This window comes from Saccopteryx bilineata, chromosome 5 (assembly GCF_036850765.1).
Source record: "Saccopteryx bilineata isolate mSacBil1 chromosome 5, mSacBil1_pri_phased_curated, whole genome shotgun sequence".
Classification (NCBI taxonomy): Eukaryota; Metazoa; Chordata; class Mammalia; order Chiroptera; family Emballonuridae; genus Saccopteryx; species Saccopteryx bilineata.
In genome coordinates, this window is record NC_089494.1 from 256678455 (window position 1) to 256699412 (window position 20958).

The 20958-nt window shown below is 45.1% G+C and overlaps 2 protein-coding genes across 4 annotated transcripts in view; both read right to left on the reverse strand.

Annotated features, from left to right (window-relative positions):
• LOC136337601 (ADP-ribosyl cyclase/cyclic ADP-ribose hydrolase 1-like) overlaps positions 1-20958 on the reverse strand; it is a 135328-nt gene that overhangs the window by 91501 nt on the left and 22869 nt on the right. The gene's annotated exons all lie outside the window — the stretch shown is intronic.
• LOC136337602 (ADP-ribosyl cyclase/cyclic ADP-ribose hydrolase 1-like) overlaps positions 2057-20958 on the reverse strand; it is a 30791-nt gene continuing 11889 nt past the window's right edge. Inside the window, exons 2-8 of one of the 3 annotated variants that reach the window (XM_066279035.1) lie at positions 16487-16616; positions 13873-14008; positions 11551-11636; positions 9155-9228; positions 3883-3975; positions 3454-3540; positions 2057-2440 (exon numbers count right to left, since the gene is read on the reverse strand). In XM_066279035.1, coding sequence (XP_066135132.1) covers positions 2377-2440; positions 3454-3540; positions 3883-3975; positions 9155-9228; positions 11551-11636; positions 13873-14008; positions 16487-16616 — 670 coding nt within the window. In that variant the 3' untranslated portion in view covers positions 2057-2376. The remainder of the gene's footprint in view (positions 2441-3453; positions 3541-3882; positions 3976-9154; positions 9229-11550; positions 11637-13872; positions 14009-16486; positions 16617-20958) is intronic. The other 2 variants (XM_066279037.1, XM_066279038.1) reach the window with 2 other exon arrangements.

The window sequence follows — 20958 nt, forward strand, 5'->3', positions numbered from 1 at the left end:
TCACCTCCTTCTCCACTTCTCCCAGGTCTCAGATTCTCAACCAAGTAGGTTGGCAAGGAATTTCCTGTGAAATAAAAACAGGTTCCAATCTTTTTTTTTTAATTTAGAAACCCAACGTTAATAGAGTTCTTCTTAAGAATCAACTATTAGTCTGAGATACATCTTTCTATCATCTTAATTAATGCTCAAAACAATGCAGAGATAGGCACTGCCATTACCCCATTTCACAGGAAGAAGAACAGAGCTCTGTTCTGGTATGTACCCTGTATCATGTCCTGTGCATCAGGAGTCTCTGTGCAGCCGTGAGCCCGGGCTGGGCACAGGGGCAGGTGCCACGCTTCATTCGCCATCTACTATGACAGGTGCACCAACTACTTAGTTACTTCCGCTCCCTGAAACAGCAGTGGCCACTTCTCACAAGACAAAGTAACAGCTGAGAATCCTTAGAACAAGAACAACTTCTCTGCCTGACCAGTCCGTGGAATAATTTTAAATGTTGTTCTTGACTGAGAGGCTTCCAAACTTTTATTGGGCTCGTGGGGAACCTGGAAGCCTTTGATAATCCCGGGAAAATTGATTTCCGGCCCGAGTTGTCCTCTGTGCTGCCCCGGAGGTCACTGGGGGACACACAAGTGAAGTGCCTGGTACCACGTATGATAGTATCTCTCAGCAGGTCAACTTTTGGCATCAAGACTTTAAACATTTCACGTGTGTGCACCTTGCTAAGAATCTCACAGTTTCACCGTGCCATCCGATAGACTCCGGGAAGGCTCAGGGCAAGGTTTCTTAATACAGAACAAAGGTGTGTTGTGTGATTATCAATTAAAAGCAAACAGCATTGATCCTCTATTGATGTCTCAAGGAATTAAGAGGAGTTAGTGAGAATTTTGGGGTCTTCCACAGATTGTAAATTTACTCTTTTGAGCGACCTCCCCCACCCACAACACGTGCTCAGGACAACATCCCATGGTCCGTCAAGCGGCCCGTGTCACTTGATCCTGGGGTGGGGGTAGGGGAAAAGACCCTCTGCCTTGGGCAGTCCATCACCCATTTATTCAGTTCTTCCATCAATGCCAGAAGTGACTGCTGTAGGTTTTTCCAGCTGTATTGAGGTCTGATTGACATACAAATATACGTTTAAGGTGTTCGATGTGGTATTTTAGTATCCGTACGCACTGTGAAATGGTTACCACAATTTAGATACTTAACACACCCAGCACCTCACATGGTTACCTCCCCGTGTGTGCAGTGAGGACACTGAGACCGCCTCTCCTAGCAGAACCTGCTGTCCAGTGCCGTCCTCTTAACTGTCATCATCATGGTTCTTTGAGAGAAAAATGGGAGTGATAGCCCCCGAGCAAGACTGACCAAGAGAATAAGAGAAATGGACAATCTGAACTGCCAGTATCAGGAGAGACACCGGTTTCACAGCCCCTCCTTCTGTGGGACACTGAGCACCAGGACCAGGACCAAGAGGAAGAGGAGGAAGAAATGTATCTGTTTTGAAGCCATTCAGAAAAAAACACATTCTAGATCCAGTAGCATTCAATTTAATCCAACAGGCGCTTATTGGAAGAGAGCGTAAGGCACTGTTGGCTGGTGTTATAGGACTAGAAAGAGAAAGCGCATGACCTTGAGAGTCAGACAAAGCTGAGTTCAAACTCAGCCTCTGCCTTGAACTCCACGTATGACTTTAGCCGAATTATATACCCTTTCTTCCATCTTCTCCTCTATCAAGTGGGGGATCAAATCATCAACCTCATTGAGATGTTAGACGTAAGCAAACAAGTGAACGGATAACTTATATCCTACAGAATATCTTCCCTGAGATGACCCATAACCACAGCAGTATAGCTTATCTTTAGAAAGGGCACAGAAATGTATTCTGAGATACGGTGATTCATCTGGAAATGTCACGTTTTCTGAAGACCGTGGGCATCTGCCTTTCTTTACTGGCCTGTTCCAATAAGAGAGCTCGATGTGCTCACTCCTCAATGGAAAGGGTGCTGACAACATATAGACAACACAGAAGTATCCTGTGAACATTAAAATGAGGTAACATAAGAGAGCATTTAAGATCTAGCTCTCCAGCATATATCTTTATTTTGCCTGAAATCCACTCTTACAAAAATTTTTTAAAAACAGGTTAAGAAAAAATTGCCATTCTGTTAGATAATAATCTTTTCTTGAATGTTAACAAATGAAAATAAAAACTGCCAGTAGCTCGAGTTATTGTAAAGACTTTGAGAGGAAAAGCTCCCGTTGAGCTGACATAATGATGGAGGGTCCCCCGGGCCCTCGGGTCCCCTCCAGCGCGTCCCTGCGTCACAGCCAGGTCGCCAAGGGCTCGCGGACCTGAAACCTCCGTGCAGGTGCTCACGCTGCAGAACTGCAGAGCGCGTGCTCAGGGCTCTTCACACACTGAAGCAGCTTGATGGGCCTGTGACAAGAAATCAAAGAAGGGGATTGAGAGGCCGTCCAAGTCATCGACGGTTCAGTTTTCCTCCCCTGCAGGACAGCATGGAGAAGGAGCCCAGCACCCAGGACTGAATGACTTCAAGGGAGGCCCCGTGCCAGTGTAGTTTCATTTGACCCACAGAGTAAATACTGAGGAGAACTGTCTGATGCTCAGATGTGAGATGGAAATGAATGTCTGGCTCTAACAGGGCAGAGATAGGGGCTATGGATGTCGCTGATGACCAAGAAGGAGCACCCTGAGAAAGGACCCCCATATTTTCTTCAGAAGGCCACTGGCTGAGAACACCTCTGGGTCAGGAAGTGGGTGGGAAGGAGAGCGAACAGAGATCTCCATAGGTCACCATCCCAGATCACCATCAGGACCCAAGGGAAAATGGCTGCAGATGGAGACATGGCTATTTCTTCTCCAAGAACAAATCGACTTTGGCCAGTGGCTCAGTGATGCAGGGGTCCCCAAACTTTTACACAGGCGGCCAGTTCACTGTCCCTCAGACCGTTGGAGGGCCGCCACATGCAGTGCTCCTCTCACTGACCACCAATGAAAGAGGTGCCCCTTCCGGAAGTGCAGCGGGAGCCAGATAAATGGCCTCAGGAGGCCGCATGCAGCCCATGGGCTGTAGTTTGGGGACGCCTGAAATAGAGTATCAGCCTGGTGTATGGATGTCCTAAGTATGATATCCTGTCAGGGCACCTAGAGGTAGCCACCATCTGCTTCTCACCCCCTTCTCTTCTCCATTCTCTCCCTCTTCCCCTGTCACAGCCAGAGGATCAGTTGGTTTGAGCGTGTCCCTGGGCACCGAGGATGGCTCCTTTGGAGCACATCAGTCTCAGGCACTGAAAATAACTCCATACTTGAGCATTAGCCCCAGATGGAGCTGCCGAGGAGATTCCGGTGGGGATACACATGGGTACCTGTCTATCTCCCCTCCTCTCACCTAAAAACAAACAAAAACAAAAGAAAATCTTATCGATTACCAGTAGTCATCCTGGCAGGTAAACGTAATATTCCTTCTGTTTAAAATCAATTTCAGATCATTTATGGAGGGACTTGAGCAGGAGTGACTGGGAAAGAAAGGAGAAAGTGTTAGCATAACAGGGCGTGCGATCATTCTCTGAGTCAGTCTATGTGCTAGGTAGTAGGCCTTGCTCTAAGCCCTGGGATAAAGGGAGCACTGGTCATTTCTGAGCGTTCACAGGCCAGCAGGGAAGTGGAAGGTGCAGACTAGGTGGATACCTTCTAGGGAAATACAATTGATAGGCCCTTGGGATGGGCTGAATGTAGAGTAAGAGCCCACTCATTTCCTGAGCCAGTCTTTCCTCACTGCACTCTTGTGACTGTGGGTTCTCTTGTGGACTCTCCTACAGTGACCCTAAGAACATATGGGTGCGAGGCAGGAACACTACCTGTGTGCTCCGTCAAGGTTATGCATCACCCAGGCTTGTAATATAGGAACCCTCAGGGGATTCAAGTTGTGGGTTTCCACACCTCCGAAAGTGCTAAGATGGAAGAGACAAGGAACACTGTCAGCCACAAACTAAATCGTTCAGGCAACCCCACCCCTTTGAAAAGGCAGGGTGCCATCAGGTAGAACCCACCCTCTGGAACTGACGCCACCTCTCCTCATTCGGCATGACCCTCATTGAATAAGATCCTCAAAATAAAACTCTGAATCTGAACCTTGATGTTGAGTTTAATTCATTGCTTTTCCAAGAGTGGGCCTTTGATCAACATAATGACATTGGCTGGGAGCTGGTGGAATGACAGTACCAGAGTCCCCAACCGCCGCTGAGCCAGACTCTGCAGTCATACAAGCCCAGGTGACCCACACACTCAGCAAGCGGGACACAGCTCTTCCAGACCCTGGTGTCCTGCTCTGACCCCACACTAACCTCTTCCCTATTGGCCTTCACACCTGCCACTCCTGCAGCAGGTACTTAGGTCCCTCCCACCAGATGATGAAATCCGCAATGTTAGCACCTTCAACCCAAAGCCCACAAAATTGTGGTCAAAGAACAAGGCAAAAGAACATGTGTATCCTCGCAGAGTTAAATATTAAAACAAGAGAAAGGGAAACTGAATTTGGAGCACTTGGAGTGTTCTTCCTCTCAGTCCAGCCCTACCCAGGGAAGGATTGAGGAACAAGGACGGAAAAGGTCACCCACGTGGCAAACACTGAGTACAGAGATGCAGTTTCCTTCCTCCAATAGTGACATAACCCCAATTTTGATGTAACTTGAAACACACCCTTGCTTAAGTCACTTACCTACCTTAACACAGTTCTAAAATCATAATCTGGAACATAAAAGCACAATTAAGCCAAAGAAAAAGGACACAAACATACTGTACTGCACACTGTACTGTGTATCCTTCCACCGCGGGAAACCATAGTTCGCCCACGTAGTCTGTAAGGACGACACTAACAGCGTAAGCCGAAACACTCACGTCTCAATTTTTTAAAGCTTTTATGGCAGTGAGCATCAGAAACTCCCAACGTCCTATGTCGAGGCTGTTGTACCTCGAGGACCCCCTGCGTAGAAGGCAGCAGAGACCAAAGGCATTGGTGTTCCCGGGGTGTGGATTAAATGAGAGGAAAATAGCTGAGACTCACCGAGCACTTACTGTTTGTCACGCACAGAGCTCAGCATCTGTCACACCTTATCTCAGTTAATCTTCATTACCTACCACCCTGCACGTGCTCAGTAAAGGGTTCAAGGAGGTTAGGGACTCCGCCTGGCTTGTGGGGGTGCAGTGGATAAAGCGTCCACCTGGAACACTGAGGTTGCCAGTTAGAAGTCCTGGGCTTCCCCGGTCAAGGCACATTGGACAAGCAATCAATGAACAGCTAAAGAGAAGCAACTAGGAGTTGATAATTCTCACTCCACCCTCTTCTCTCTCTCCTTTCTCTGTAAAATCACTAAATAAAATATTTGTGTATGTGTGTGAGACAGAGTCAGAAAGAGACATAGAGAGGGACATATGGGGACAGACAGGAAGAAAGAGAGATGAGAAACATCAATTCTTCATTGCAGCACCATAGTTGTTCATTGATTGCTTTTCGTATGTGCCTTAACTGGGAAGCTACAGCAGACCGAGTGACCCCTTCCTCGAGCCAGTGACCTTGGGCTCACATTGGTGAGCCTTGCTCAAACCAGATGAGCCCACACTCAAGCTGGCGACCTCAGGGTTTCAAACCTGTGTCCTTTGTGTCCCAGTCCAACGCTCTATCCACTGCGCCACCACCTGGTCAGGCTAAGTAAAATCTTAAAAAAAAAAGAGAAGTTAAATACCCTGCCTAGAGTCACATATGTCATATGTGAGGACCTCTGTAGCATTGGTTTTAACTAAATTGCTGACAACACCTGCAAAGAGATAATGAAGGTCAAGAGCCAGCACAGGTCCTGATGTCCCCATAGCAGCTGTAGTGCTGGACTGGGACTCACGTGTCCACGGAGGAGAGAGGGGTCCAAGGACAGACCTTCACTGATGGTGAAGACTTATACAGACAGAAGGAGGGAGGGGGCAGGACAGATGGGGGGACAGCCAGTGTGGAATGTACTGGAGGCCAGAGCTGAGAAAATACCTCCAGGTCTCCAAAAGTCTAGATCGGTGTTTCCCAACGTGGGGCCCACGCCCCACAGGGGGGCAATTCGATAGTTAAAGGGGGCAATTTGAAAATGGACTCCACACGACTTTAACTCTTTCGCCCCAGGCCATTTAAATGCAATGCTAGGTATCAGTGCCAAATTTAACAAAAAATGCAATTCTTAAATAATTGCGGTAAATAATTATTAAGGATAATTTCATTTGACGAGACCAAAATATCAACTGGGTGATTGGCGTCCTCAAGTAAACTTCGTCCTGGGTTCACCGCAGAGCATGCCATCTGCCGCGGGGAACCCCGGACGTTTTAAAAACTCACTAAACAACGCAGTTATTCTCACCTAATTGGCCCATCGAAACTTCTATAGTGTTTCACATCATTCAGTTGGTGTTAATTTGAAATAAGTGTCAGTCAAAACTGTTGTAAAAGCTCGGTGATTTAATAAATATACATAAATATATATATTGTATAGATATAATTGGTAAGTATTTGATTTTATTTTTATCAATATTAAACTCTTTATTAAGTATTTCTTGCATCGGGGCTAGAAAGCACTAATATTTTATAAATATTATTGGGGCTATAAAAGTGCATGCACGACAATTTTAATTTTAGAAGCATAACTTTCCAGAAATTTTGTCAAGTGGAAAAAATATAGATATCTTTTGATTTGCGGTGGTAGTGTAGTAAATGTGTTATATACATTTAAATAAATATGAATTTTTAGTATACGTTTACTCTATGTCACATTGAATATATTTTAATACATATTTTAATATTAGTTTTTAATTAATCTTATTTTTATTATAGCCCATAGTAAAATGAGTGCTGCAAGCAAGAAAAAAACTCGTCAATATTCGGAGGAATATTTAAAATTTGGGTTCATACCCGCTGTTCATGATGAGCGGATTCTTTTTTGTCTTTTATGCCAGCAATGCCTGACCAACGAATCAATGAAACGAGGTCATCTTGAGGTGCATTTGAAGGCGAAGCATAGTGCTCATATTAATTCAGATTTGAGTTGCTTTAAAACTTTAAAGAAAAATTTTGAAAAAAGAACAATATTAAAGTCTCTATTTACTGCTCATACTTCAACTAACAATTGTTTTCTTGAGGCTAGTTATCAAATTTCTTTATTCATCACTAAAACTGGAGAAAATCACACTATAGGAGAGAATTTAATAAAACCGTCAATATCAGCATTTCTTAAATCGGTTCTTGAAAAAGATGACAAAGATGTAAAAGCTATGCCACTCAGTTACAATTCTGTTAGCAGAAAAATAGACAAAATGAGTGAGGATATTGAAAAACAACTTATTGAAAAGCTGAAAACAAGAAAATTCTCCTTGCAAATGGATGAATCAACTTTGAGAGACAGTGAGGCAGTATTGATAACTTATGTAAGATATATTGATAAAGGACATTTTGCTGAAGAAATGTTGTTCTGTAAAGATTAGAAAGCACCACTACCTCCAAAGATATATATAGTAAGCTAAAAAACTACTTAGATGTCAATGATATACCAATGAAAAATATAACATCTTGTGCTGCAGATGGTGCTCCCAATATGATGGGCAAGAAAAATGGCTGCTTAAAATTGATGAAAGATGCAAATCCAGAAATGATTCTTGTGCATTGTGTTATTCATAGAGAAAACTTGGTAGCTAAAAACATCTCGCCTGTTCTGAATGAAGTATTACATACAGTAATAAAGTGTGTTAATGCTATTAAAGCTAGTGCCAAATGTGAGCGTCTTTTCAAGCTATTTTGTGAAGAACAAAATGAAGACCATGTGAGACTTTTACTTCATACTGAAGTAAGATGGCTATCTAAAGGAAACTGTTTGAAAAGATTTATGGAACTGTTTGATACTCTTAGTGATATTTTAAGCGACAAACCTGAAATGAAGTATCTGTTAACAATAGATGGTAAAGCATTTGTGAGTTATTTAGCCGATATACTTTGGAAAACTAAATATATTAAATAAGCAACTTCAAGGAACAAATAAAACTCTTGTCAATGCAAAAGCAAAGAGATTTGGTTTCATTACCAATATTGAGTTATGTCAGAAACATATTAACAACAAAAACTTTAAACAGTTTCATTGGCTCCAAAAATGTGAAGTAACTGATACCGCTTTACTTGTTATTGTCAATCATTTGAATATTGATTTAAAAGAAAGATTTTCTGATTTAAAACAAATTGATTTCCCAACATGGATGATGCATCCAATGTTAGTGGATTTCTCTGATATATCAAATATGCAGTATCAAGAAGAACTCGCAGAATTGCAAAATGATGAGTCAGTTAAAGCTTTATTTAATATCAAAGGAGCGATGGCATGGCTTTGTGAGGAAACAGAAATCAAATACCCAAATTCAACCAAATGTGCAAGAAAACTATTGCTACCGTTTCCATCTTCATTTTTAGCTGAATGTGGATTTAGTGCTGTAAATGATTTACTGATAAAAAAAAAGAAATCGGCTGGATATTACACAACGTGGAGACTTGAGACTAAAGCTAACCAAATTGGAACCTAATATAAAATCTCTGTGCAGTAAGCATCAAGCACAAGGATCACACTAAATTAAAATAATAAATTAATATAGAAAAATCTGTATTAAAATTATTTGGAATTTTAATTCATTTTTCATTATATGTTTTGAAATTTTACTTACTGTGTTTTGTTAACAATTTCATAGTAATTTCTTCCTAGAACCTATCATTTATGTTTATTAAGTGAACAAATCAATTTTTTAATGTTAAAAATTATGTATGTTACATAGGGGGGGACATAAAAATTTTAGAAAGGTTAAGGTGGGGCATGGCACAAAAAAGGTTGGGAAACACTGGTCTAGATGGAGCTGGACACAATGTGGGCACCATTAGGACCCTCCGCACGCAGCGGAGAAAACGGACAAAAACATTCACTTAGAAAGACAAATCTCTCCAAAGAATACAAAAATACTATCTTTTTTAACCCAAATTTTCCATACTGACCTCAAACATGAGAATTCTGTTTCTGTAGATGAAATATGCAATAGGAGGCAAATAGAACACAAAGAAATCAGTACCTGTTTTTATCAAAGGTGTTACTGATGGACCCATTGAGCACCACCTGGACCACACCACAGGCATTTTCTGCAAACTTAAAACAAAAAGAGAAAGCCAACAATATGTCAGCACACAAACTTCATGGACACACCCCAGCGGCGGCCCCCAAAGCAGCTCTCAGCACGAGCTGGGGGAGGGGACAGACTGTGTGGTTCCAGCTCAGGCCGCCGGGAGGATGAGCTTCCAGCACAAACCCTGGAGGTTCCGCTTCACAGGAGAGTTCTGGAAGCAGGTGCTCTGCCCTGTGTCTGCACAAGGAAGCTCAACATCACTGCTACTCAGAAGTCAGCGTGCAGACGAGGAAGAGGAGCATCGCAGCAGGAGGGAGATGAAGGGGCTTCTTTAGTGTCATGAACTGTATACACCACACATTTAATGTAGGGCGCAGGACATAGGATTCAGGGGTCAGGGGTAAGGGAAATGGGGACACCACGAAAGGGACACTGAGGCCTGCACAGACACAAGGAGAAATGGGGAATGAATGAATGAATGAATGAATGAATGAATGAATGAATATTAAGCAAGCAGACATTCCGCCAGACCCTTTGCTAGGCGCTGGAGAAGACACAGTGAACAGAACAACGGAATCTACATGTTTCCGCCAGGACGCCCGTCCGCGGGGACCAGCCCAGGTCCCCTTCTCACTCTGTCCGGCCATCTCACAGGGAGGATGAGCTTCCTGCGGGTGTGGCCACCAACACGAGAGCTCCTTGCGAGCAGTGAGCCCGGCTGTCCTGCTGCCACTCAGCCCTGGGGCCTGGACACGAACACGTGGCAGAGTGGGCGCCCCTGGAAACCTGTGAAGGGAGGAAGGGCGGGAAAGAAGGAGCAAGAAGCCCAAACCCTCCGTGATGCAGGTGAGGAAAGAAATAGAGTGAACACAGCAGAGGGCAACACAAGCTGGAGGGTGGGTAGGATTCCCCTGGTAGAGGCTTTCTCCTGGCTCAGACCGAGGTCCAGTCCGGCGCAGCTCACAGAGGTAGGGTGCACCTGCGGTCACCTCACCGCTGAGCTCCTACGACTCAGGACAGTGTGGGGGACACACTCAGGTGCTTGCCATATAAAATGTGGCTCGGCTTTAAAAGCTATAGGCAACAACACTGCCCCAAAACATATCATAGAGTGATAAAACACACTTTTCTCAGAAAGAGCAAGAAACTTTCCTCAAAAGCAAAACTAAGTCATCCCTCTGATTGTTCGCATTGCATAGTAGGTGCTCAACAATTATTGGCTAAAGGAACGCATTCTCAGTGAACACGATAGTGGTGTCTTGTTTACACATTGAGGTAGCCCTAGGGGACAGGCGTTAGTTTCATCCCCACGTGACAAATGAGGACTCTGAGGGTCAGGCGGTAGTTGAAGACTCTGTCCGAGTTGGAATGGTCTCCTTACGTCCAATCACAGGCGACCACCTTGACCCTACAGGGTTTTTCCTGAATCTCTTTACGGTGGGTGGGGCTTTCTCTCCTTCCTACCCCACTGACCCTGGATGAGTCCCTTAACATCTGGGTCTTCCTTTCTTCACTCATAACCCTCCCTCAGCACCCATTGTGAGGGCTAAATAGGATGACGTAGGTGAAGACCCGGCCCAGGACTTGTCATGAATGGGCAATTGCCGCTGCTCCTCAGTGTCTACATTTAATCTGGAGAATTATAAGTAGTGTAGTTTCACCTCCCCCCTCATTTCCCTCTTTTCACTTCTTTTTTCTTCTTTTCTTTCCCTAGTCCACTTGCGTGCAAAAGAGTGACTTACAAGAAAAATTAAAACGCACAATGGCAGCTAAGACTGAAGTCAGGAACAGAGGGGGGCGAGGAAGACGGTGAGTATTTCCCAGCAGGGACTGCGGACTGCTGAGGGACAGCGTGGGACCGGCTCCCTGACCGCCGTGCACTGCGCGCACCCAGCAGGCTGCGTACTTCCCTGCAGCCCGCTCTGTCACCTGTACATCTATCTCTGTGACAGCACGGTGACTGTCACAGGGGCTCCTGTGAGGATGGAAGATGTTAATCCATGAGCAGACCTGAGGGCCGGGCCTGCTCACAGGGAGTGGGCTGCACTTGCAGCTTACTAGGACTCCTCCAGGAATCACAGACTGTGCAACGCCGGGGCCGGAGGGCAAACCAAGCAGCAGATTCCTGGACACCAGAGCCAAACACTGGGTAAGAGCAAGGATTCTCCAGCCGCAGCGCCGGGCCCTCCATGCTGCCCTAAAAGTCTCTGTGAAAAACTCTGGGATGTACTCAGGAACATATTCCTCAGGGTAGAATCCCAGAAAGAGTTCAAACCAACCACTGACTAGATGACCACTTGTTGCTTTGGTCTCCAAAAGTCTAGAATGTCACTTTTGGTACTTACCCTTTTGGACACCGTGTTCCAGAATACAGAAAGAGTATTGGTTCTGCAGTCTTCCTTCCAGTGTGGACAAGACTCATAGTTCATTTCTAAAAGACACAGTTTATAGAAAATAATCAAAGTGGAAAATAAAAGCAGTAATTAAGCTCTATTCTTCTCTGACAATTTAATTACAGTGGAGCCATTTTCCAATGACATCACTGCCAAGATGGAGGATGGAGAATGGTGAGTTCTTGACCCAATTTAACTGAGTGCCCTCTGATTCCCATCCAAGTTCTTAGCTTGTCTTCCACATCCCTGTGGGAGACAGGCTGTGAGCTTACAAAGTCCTTATAGCCTAGGGTTTAATTTAAGACTAAGATCTTCCCACCCCGTTGACTGTTGTATGGTGGGAACTGGTACACTCTTATGAGGATTCCAGTTTATGCCTCAGATGTGTGACTTTGTATCAAAGACTTCCTTATTTGCACTATATAATAAAGCAGACCCGGGACTTTGCTTTTGCTCTTACAAGCTATGGGCTGTGCAGAGACCTCCTGATCTCATCCATTTTCTCTTTGAGTCTATTTCTTCTTTCTGCACCGTTCTCACTCAGGACCTGGGCAATGATTAGACACGCTGGTTCACAGTACATCCCAGACAGGAACACTGTGACCAGCTTTGAGTCACATTTCTGGGAAATTGCAGAAAACTCATCAGACACAGACAGGGCCCCAAAGGTATCCCAGGTGCAGGAGAAACCAGAGACCACACTGGGCCCCTCTAATCCTACCTCTCTCCTGTTAACAGCTCCCCCTCCTCCCTCAGCCCCACACGGTGGGCTCAGAGGGCTCAGAGTCTCTACACCCTCCCATCAAGACAGGCTCAGGCCCGTGAGACACAGCAGCACAGAGCATGCATGCCTGTGCCTAATTTCCATGTCACTTCTCTCAGGGACACTGCCTTAACGAACAGTTTTTAGTTATTTTTGACATATCATTGGCAAATGAGATTGTAAAATATTTAAGATGCACGGTGTGATGATTTGATGTACGTATATTCACTGTAAAAAGTTTTCCCCATGTGCGGTTAATTAGCACACCCACCACCTCACAGATTTCTCTTGTGTGCGTGTGCGCGTGTCTGTGAGAGAGCACACGGGTCCCACTCTCAGATCATTCCCGTCACGCTCCTACGGTGCGTCCGCTACAGTCACCGCACTGTGCACAAGCTCAGACCTCACTCATCTTCTCAGTGAAAGTGTGTGCCCTACAGCCTGGCCCTGTCTCACCCACCCCTGCGCCTGGCAAACTCTTTCCTACTTTCTCTCTATGAGTTTATTTATTTCATTTTACATTTTTAAATTTCACATACAAGTGACATTGTGCAGTATTTTCTTTCTCTGTCTGGGTTATTTCACTCAGCAAAATGCCCCCCTATACACCTGTGTCTTTGGAAATAACAGGATTGCATTTCTTTTAAGGCTGAATGGTCTTCATTGCATATGCATATACCTATGCCTTATTTTCTCCACTCACTGCATTTGACTGCCCAAACACCTGAGTGTTAAGTTCTGGGATAGAGAGATCAATTAGAAGCCCCGCATTCTGAGACCACGTGATCCAATGAATGGAATAAACCGGAAACAGATCAGCTGGGGCTGGGGCGCTGGCAGCACCGCTGGGAAGGTGGACGTTGAACTTGATTTTGAAGGATGAAGAAGAGCCTGCAGACAGAGACAGAGGAAGGTGCTCCATGCAGAGAGCGCGTGTGCAAAGGCACAGAGATGTGGTAAAAGGTGTGACAAAAGGTGTGCACATGAGGCCCTGGCCGGTTGGCTCAGCGGTAGAGCGTCGGCCTGGAGTGCAGGAGTCCCGGGTTCGATTCCCGGCCAGGGCACACAGGAGAAGCACCCATCTGCTTCTCCACCCCTTCCCCTCTCCTTCCTCTCTGTCTCTCTCTTCCCCTCCCGCAGCCAAGGCTCCATTGGAGCAAAGATGGCCCGGGCACTGGGGATGGCTCTGTGGCCTCTGCCTCAGGTGCTAGAATGGCTCTGGATGCAACAGAGCGATGCCCCAGAGGGGCAGAACTTTCTTTCTATGCCGGGTGGATCCCGGTCGGGCGCATGCGGGAGTCTGTCTGACTGCCTCCCTGTTTCCAGCTTCAGAAAAATGAAAAAAAAAAAGAAAAAAAAAGATGTGCACATGAACTGGTCTTAAGAATAGATGGCATCAGGTGGATACAGAGGCTCTGTCCTCCACACTGATCTTTCTGGACCCCTAGGCCAGCTCAGAGCCCCTTCATCCCGCACATTGATGGACAGTCCCATCGGGCCCAGGTCCTCACCAGAGGAGCTCTCGTCCCCGCACCACGTGAGGCCATCAGCGATGTACCCCAGCAGCGTGTCCTCCAGCGTGAACATGTCCCTCAGGTTCCCTGTGTACTGATGTGCCAGCTCGCTGGATTTGCTCCACAGGACGGTCTAAGAACAAATAAGCACAAGCTGTTATTGAGATCAACTTAGTAAGCTAGGAAAACATCCACATCTCTTAAATGAAAGACAAACAGATAACAGAGTAAGTCACATGTAGTCAGAGTGAGTGTTGTTGAGTGCATGGTTGTGTGTGTGTGTGTGTGTGTGTTCTAGTTTACAATGTAAAATGAGCTTATTATTGTGGGTGGCAGAAAAATAAAAAAACTCTGAAAGCTACAAATCAAAATGTTTTACTAAAGGCAGGATTGAAATTAGGAAGTCAAAAAATGTCTAAAGTTATTTGCAAGATAATTTTGTCTACATGCTACATCTGTTTTTGGAGAAGTGCTCTGTTTTAAAAGGAGCTCCATAGCCCCTGCTTCCTTTTCCAAAATTCCCATATCCCCACAAAAAAAAATAAAGAAAGAAAGAAAGAGGGAGGGAGGGAGGGAGGGAGGGAGGGAAGGAGGGTGTGAGGGAGGGATGGATGGAGTGAGGGAGGGAGGAAAGAAGGAAGAAAAGAAAGAAAAGAAAGGAAAGAAGGAAGGAAGGGAGGAAGGGAGGGAGGGAGGGAGGGAAGAAGGAAGGAAAGAAAGTAAAGAAAAAGAAAGAAAGAAAGAAAGAAAGAAAGAAAGAAAAGAAAAGAAAAGAAAAGAAAAGAAAAGAAAAGAAAAGAAAAGAAAAGAAAAGAAAAGAAAAGAAAAGAAAAGAAAGGAAAGAGAAAAGAGGCTCTAGTCCGTTGGTTCAGTGACATAGCATCCGCCTGGTGTGTGAAAGTCCCAGGCTCAATTCTTGATCAGGGCACACAAGAGAAGCGCCCATCTGCTTCTCCACTCCTCTCCTTTCTCTCTCTCTCTCTCTGTTTCCTCCCACAGCCATGGCCTGATTGGCTCAAGCAACTTGGCTCCAGGCACAAAGGATGGCTCCATGGCCTCCACCTCAGGTGCTAAAAAATTACTCTGGTTGCAAAATGTTGCAAAGGCCCCAGATGGACAGAGCATCACCCCCTGGTGGGCTTGCTTGGTGGATCCCAATTGGGCACATGCAGGAGTCTGTCTCTGCCTCCCCGTTTCTCACTGAAAAAAGAAGAAAAGAGCAAATACAGTGAGTTTTTTCAGGGTGTTTTGCAAAGGCACAAAAAGCCAAATTTCAGTACACCCTTCAGCTCCATGGACCTTCTCATTTTGAATAGGAGGCCATGGTGCTGTGGTTGGAAGCCCAGGCCCCCGAGTCACGTGACCTCATGAAGTCCGGTGTCACTGCTTTGAGCTGCCTGACCTGGGACAGCCACAGCATCGCAGAGCCCCACTGTCCCCGGCTGTAAAATGGTAGCAGGAAGAACTGTAGGAAACTCCCGGGATGCGGAGATTCAATGAGACACTGCGAGTAAAGTGCCAGGTCCCGTGTGGGGGCTCAGCCCCTCCCTCGCAGTGTCGCGCGGGTGTTTATTAACCCCAGCCCTCTCCTGATGGGAAGACAGTGACTTGGGGCATGGTACACTGCCCCTGTCTTGCTGACTTCAGAAAAGATTCACTCCAGGACAGACTCTCCCAGTATAATCAGTGTATTAGAACCCAGGCCTGTTTGGCTCCAAATCCTGTGCCATTTAACCAGTCACTTTCAAGACGGTCCAACCTGAGGAGGTGCTGGTCCCGTAAGCTCCCCAGGGTGCCCTCTTCTCTCCAGTGTGATGGGCACAGAGTCACTGCCCTGCTTCTTCCACAGGACGGCAAATGCAAGCAGGAGTCGTTGTGGTTGTGGTTGCTGTTGTATCACCGGAGGTCAGGAAAGGGCATTGTAATTATTGAGGTTGGGCTGTATTTGCTTGGGTTGGATTGGTTTCCTGTTAAGTTTCTTTTGTCTGACTTGTTTTTTGGGGTGGTTTTTTTTGGTATTTTTCTGAAGTGAAAGTGGGTGGCAGGCAGACAGACAGACTCCTGCATGCCTACTGGGATTCACCCAGCAAACCCACCAAGGGATGATGCCCTGCCCATCTGGGGCATTGCTCCCTTGCAACTGGAGCCATTCTAGCACCTGAGGCGGAGGTCATAAAGATGTCTTCAGCACCCAGATCAACACTGCTTTAATGGATCCTTGGCTGCGGGAAGAGAAGAGAGAGACAGAGAGGAAGGAGAGGGGGAAGGGTGGAGAAGCAGATGGGTGCCTCTCCTGAGTGCCCTGGCCGGGAATCGAACCTGAACTTCCACATGCCTTGCTGACACTCTACCACTGAGCCAGCCAGCCAGGGCTTGTTTTGCCTGATTTTTAACCAAGAGTCCTTCTCTGCTTGTGTGCTCCCGTTTCTCTCTCTTACTCCCCTCCCCCATCCTAAATCCCAGTCACATCTCGGTCTCCTGTTCGCCCCACAGACTCACCCCTCCAACCACACCTACTCCTCTTCCTTCATCCTGGTCTACATTTGGTCCTGTGACCGCTTCTCTCTGACTTCCAGCCTCCGTGGACAAACCAAGAACCTGACCCGGTTACCTTGTGGCAGGGAACGCTTTGATTGGTCAGCTCCATCAGCGGCTGGTAGTCTTGTTCCGTGGAGCCACAGGGATCCTTGGAAAGGAATGCATTCATGAACGCCTTCCTTATCTTCTGGCAGTCTTTATGTCTGTGAGATGAAACATGAAAAATAAAATAAATCATGAATAATGGGATTGCAAATCTAATCTTGGAGCATAATCACCCCCTCCCCCAAACACTCTCATGTAGGAAGCATTTACTGACTACCATGTAGTCCATGTATACAATCTCGCCTAATCTGTACAACACATTTATGGGTGAGCATTACCATTCCTGCCCGCATGGAGTTCACCCTCTGGTTAGACAGACAGATAGAACACAGAGAAGCTGATAAGTTAAAAAATCAGCACAGATGACTGAGTCCACAGAAAATCGACGGGGCTGTGTGACAGCACATACCAAAGCACTGACCACGGTGGGGAGGCTAGTCAGGAGCGCTCTCCCTGAGAGATCGTGTAAGCTGAAACCAAATGATGAGGAAAAGTGCATTCCAGTCCAAGGGTACTGCACATGCAAAGGCCCTGAGACAGAGAAGAACTGGCTGATTTGGTGGAATAAGAGACAAACGGCATCACTGTGGTGTAAAGAAACCAGGGTGGGGCAGTGTGGTGAGAAGTCAAGTCAGGGAAGAATCGAGAGGGAGATCACTTGAAACTTTTGGACCAAAGAAAAGATTGCAAATTTTACTCTAGTTACAATGGGAGGCCATTCGATGCTTTTAAGCATGAAACTGACCTCATTTGAATTTGTGTTTGAAAAATCTCTGTGGAAAATTCTGAACTGGCCCCACAGTGGAAGAAACATGTCAGAAATGGAAATTCTAACAGCAGGTCCCGTTCAAACATCTCCTGGTGGCTAGAAGGCCGGCAGCCCAGGAGGAAGTAACGGGGATTGTACAGGGTGCTGGGAAGACAGCAGGTGGAACTTCCTTTGTGTACTGTGTGTTAACACATGCGCGGAAGCCCAGCACTCCCTCAGGGCAACGACGTGGGTTTCCACTGGGACAGTCCAGTCATCAGGGTCAGGACACGCTCCAGCCTTTGCAGCAGGCTGTTCCTCAGAGAAACGAGGACCTCAGACCCCGGAGGGGTAGCCGTTTCCCTACGTCACATGACAAGTTGAAGACCAGGACAGGGCACAGGTTTTCCAGATGACAGGTACATTGAATGGGGTAAGAAGGGATGGGACAGAAAGCCTTAGGCTGTGACAGCTATGGCAATGGTGAAGGACCAGATATCCTTGGCGGCTAGACCCATCCTGTATGCCATCAGCCTACGTCAGGGTCATAACATCATGCTGTCATCTCTCTCCAAACCTACACCCTTCCCACGAGTAATTGTATCTCAGTTCCGTCACTAACGCGACATCACCATTACTGGGCTGCTCGCCAGACAGAGCTCAGAGACCTTCAGTCCTGTTTCTAAAGCACGTAGATCTCGAGGGTGATTACACTCACTCAGTGAATTTTCCTGCTGACAAGTCCTGCAGGACAGGTTGTCTTGGCCCAAAGAAAACAAGCAGGTTCATTCAGTTATTTCTCAAATTTGGTTACTGGAGTCAGCAGTGAGGGCCAAGACTGCCACCTTGTGATAGAGGTGAGTAATTAGTTTGACTCCCTGATTTTCTCGGCAGTCTTCAAATGAGAACACTCAGGCCAAAGGAAAGCTTAGAGCTCATCAATTCATTAAACTGGAAAATATTCACTGAGACTCTAGCATGCGCTAGGCACATTTATTAACATGTGGGATACACCAGTAAACAAGCAGACAAAGATCCCTGTCCTTGTGGGAGTTTACATTCAATCAGAGTAAGGCTCAAACAAACAATAAATACGTTATAAAGTACCCTAGAGATATTTAAGTTCCATGGAAATAACTAAAAATAGAATAGGATAACTGTGTCAGGAGGGACCAGTGTGTGTGTGTGTGGGGGGGTGGCAGTGTTTTGCATTAAACAGGGTGGACAGTAGATGACATTTGAGAAAAGAACTGGAGAAAGAATAGTTCTCAGTCATACAGACAGACAAGGGAACAGCATTCTGGCCAGAAGGAACAGCCACAGCATAAGTCATGATGTCTAATATGTTCAAGGAAAGTTCAAGAGGCCAGTGTGGCTGCAACAGAGTGAGCAAGGCGGAGAGTGGGAGCAAATGGACTCAGAAGGATAAGGATGGCAGCCTGAGCAGGACCTCATAAGCCACTGTAAGGAACCTGTCCTCTACTCGTGGTGAACTGTCAACTGTGGAGCCATGGAGAATTCTGTCTCAGGAGGTATAGGAAGTCACTGACATGACAAAGGACTTCTCTGGTTGCTTTGTTGAGTGTGGTCTGAAAGAGGGAAAGGACAGGGGCTGGCAGAGCAGTCATCTGGGCAGGTGCTGATGGTCATCTGGACCAGTGTGGTAGCAGTGACGATGGTCAGAACTGCTAGATCTAGATTCATTGTGAATTTCCTAACGGACTGGATGTTGGATGTTAGAGAACTAAGGAGTCAATGATAATCCAAGGGGGGTGAGGACCAGAGACAATGGAAGGATAGAATTGTTAACTGGAAGGAAGAGGGCATTAGGTGGAGGTGGCATCGATCAGGAGTTCAATTTGGGACACACTGAGTTTTAAATGTCTGTTACACAGGCAAGTGACACTGCAGAACAAACAGATGGGTATATGAGCATGACGTTCAGGAGATACAAAGCCATGAAACTACCCAAAGCATCAAAAAGACAAAGAAAAAAAAGACACCAAGAACTGAGCCTTGAGACATTCAACATAAGAGGTTGGGAGAAGAAACCAGGAAAGACTGGAAAGGTACTTCCAGGGACACAGGACAAGAACAGAGAAGATTGAGTTACGCTGGGCACCAGGTGAAGAAAGTACATTAGGCAGGAAGACGTGATTGATGGTGTCCGATGCTCTTGCCTGGTCAAGGTGTATGAAGACTGAGAACTGACCGTCTAAATTATCACCAAGGAAGTCGTGTCAGGAGCTGTTTTCATTTGCAAATGCAAGGCCTATCTTTTTATTATTGAATCTTAGATTGTCGATTTTTCCTTTACACTTAATAATGTATTTTGAGAATTTATTTAGGAAAGATCCTGGGAAAAACATACCTTAACGAGTGTATCACTAAGAATGCAATATCCTGGAATGTATGCTCTCACGCTCCCTCCTCTCATCCCCATTTTAAGCCGGAACACATCTTCTCCTACAATATTAAGCAAGCCCATTCCTTACTAATTATCTATTGGAATAGAGATTATCCTAAAACTGTAAAGCAAACAAATTAGCAAAAGAAATTTAATGTCAAAGTTGGAATCATTCTGTGACAGTCACTTGTAACTCTTTACTTAATTTCTTATATTCATTAAAATCTATTTCCCATTATTATAATATATGATTGTTACAACCATAAGCTTCTAAAGTACATTTATATTAATAAAATACAAGTTTATCTATTTTATATTTCCATTCTTCTGTTCAATAAATACACCATGCTTGCAAAGTATTAGGTATCTAACTGGAAAAAGTATAATTTATTTTATAAGGAAAAAAAACACAAAATAAAGATAAATTAAAATAAAACTTCAGTAACTTCTCCTTTTATTGTATTGGTAAAAATTAAAAAGTCAGAAAATTCCCCAAAATTTCAAAATAGCCTGTGTAGCAAAGTTATGGGGAAATAGAAACTCTCTTTGCCACAAAAGAGAATTGTCTCATAAGGGGAAATTGGCTATGTTTTCTAAATTAAAACGACTATTATAGTCTTTAAATTAGCGATTCCACTTCCAGGATTCTGTCTTAAACGCACAGGATTTCAATGAAGCATGTTATGTAATGTACCGCCAATGGTTTAAAACAACCTAAATGTCCATCACTATCAGTCTAGACATGGTTAAAAAAAAAGTCCATAAAATAGACTACTATGTAACCTAGAAGGAGACTACACCAATTATCCAGGTACATTGGTAATGGGGGGGGGGGGGGAGTGAGACACAGAGGAGAAGATATGTGTGTGAGTTGAGAGTGAATATAAACATATATATTCAAAGTTCATTTCTGGAAAGATACAGGGAAAAAGGAAATTGAGGGAAGAGATATTTTTTTCATAACATTTTATTTCTTTAAAACTAGAAAAAGGATCTGTAATGAATATGGGAAAAAAATTGTCTGTTAACACTGCATAAGGGCTAGGTAGATATTTGTAATATTATCCATAGGTATTTTAGCATATTTGATACTTTCATAATTGAACAGTTTTTAATTTTAAAGTAGAAAAAATGAGAGAGGATATTGACTGGGGAAGAAGGAATATGGAAGAGGGAGAAAAGGTCCCTTAAGTGGAAAGAGCGAGGAAGACTAGACCTGGAGAAAACAAAAGTCTGTTCCCAGCCATAAATTGGTATGTTTATACCCTGGGGTTAAAAGGTACCT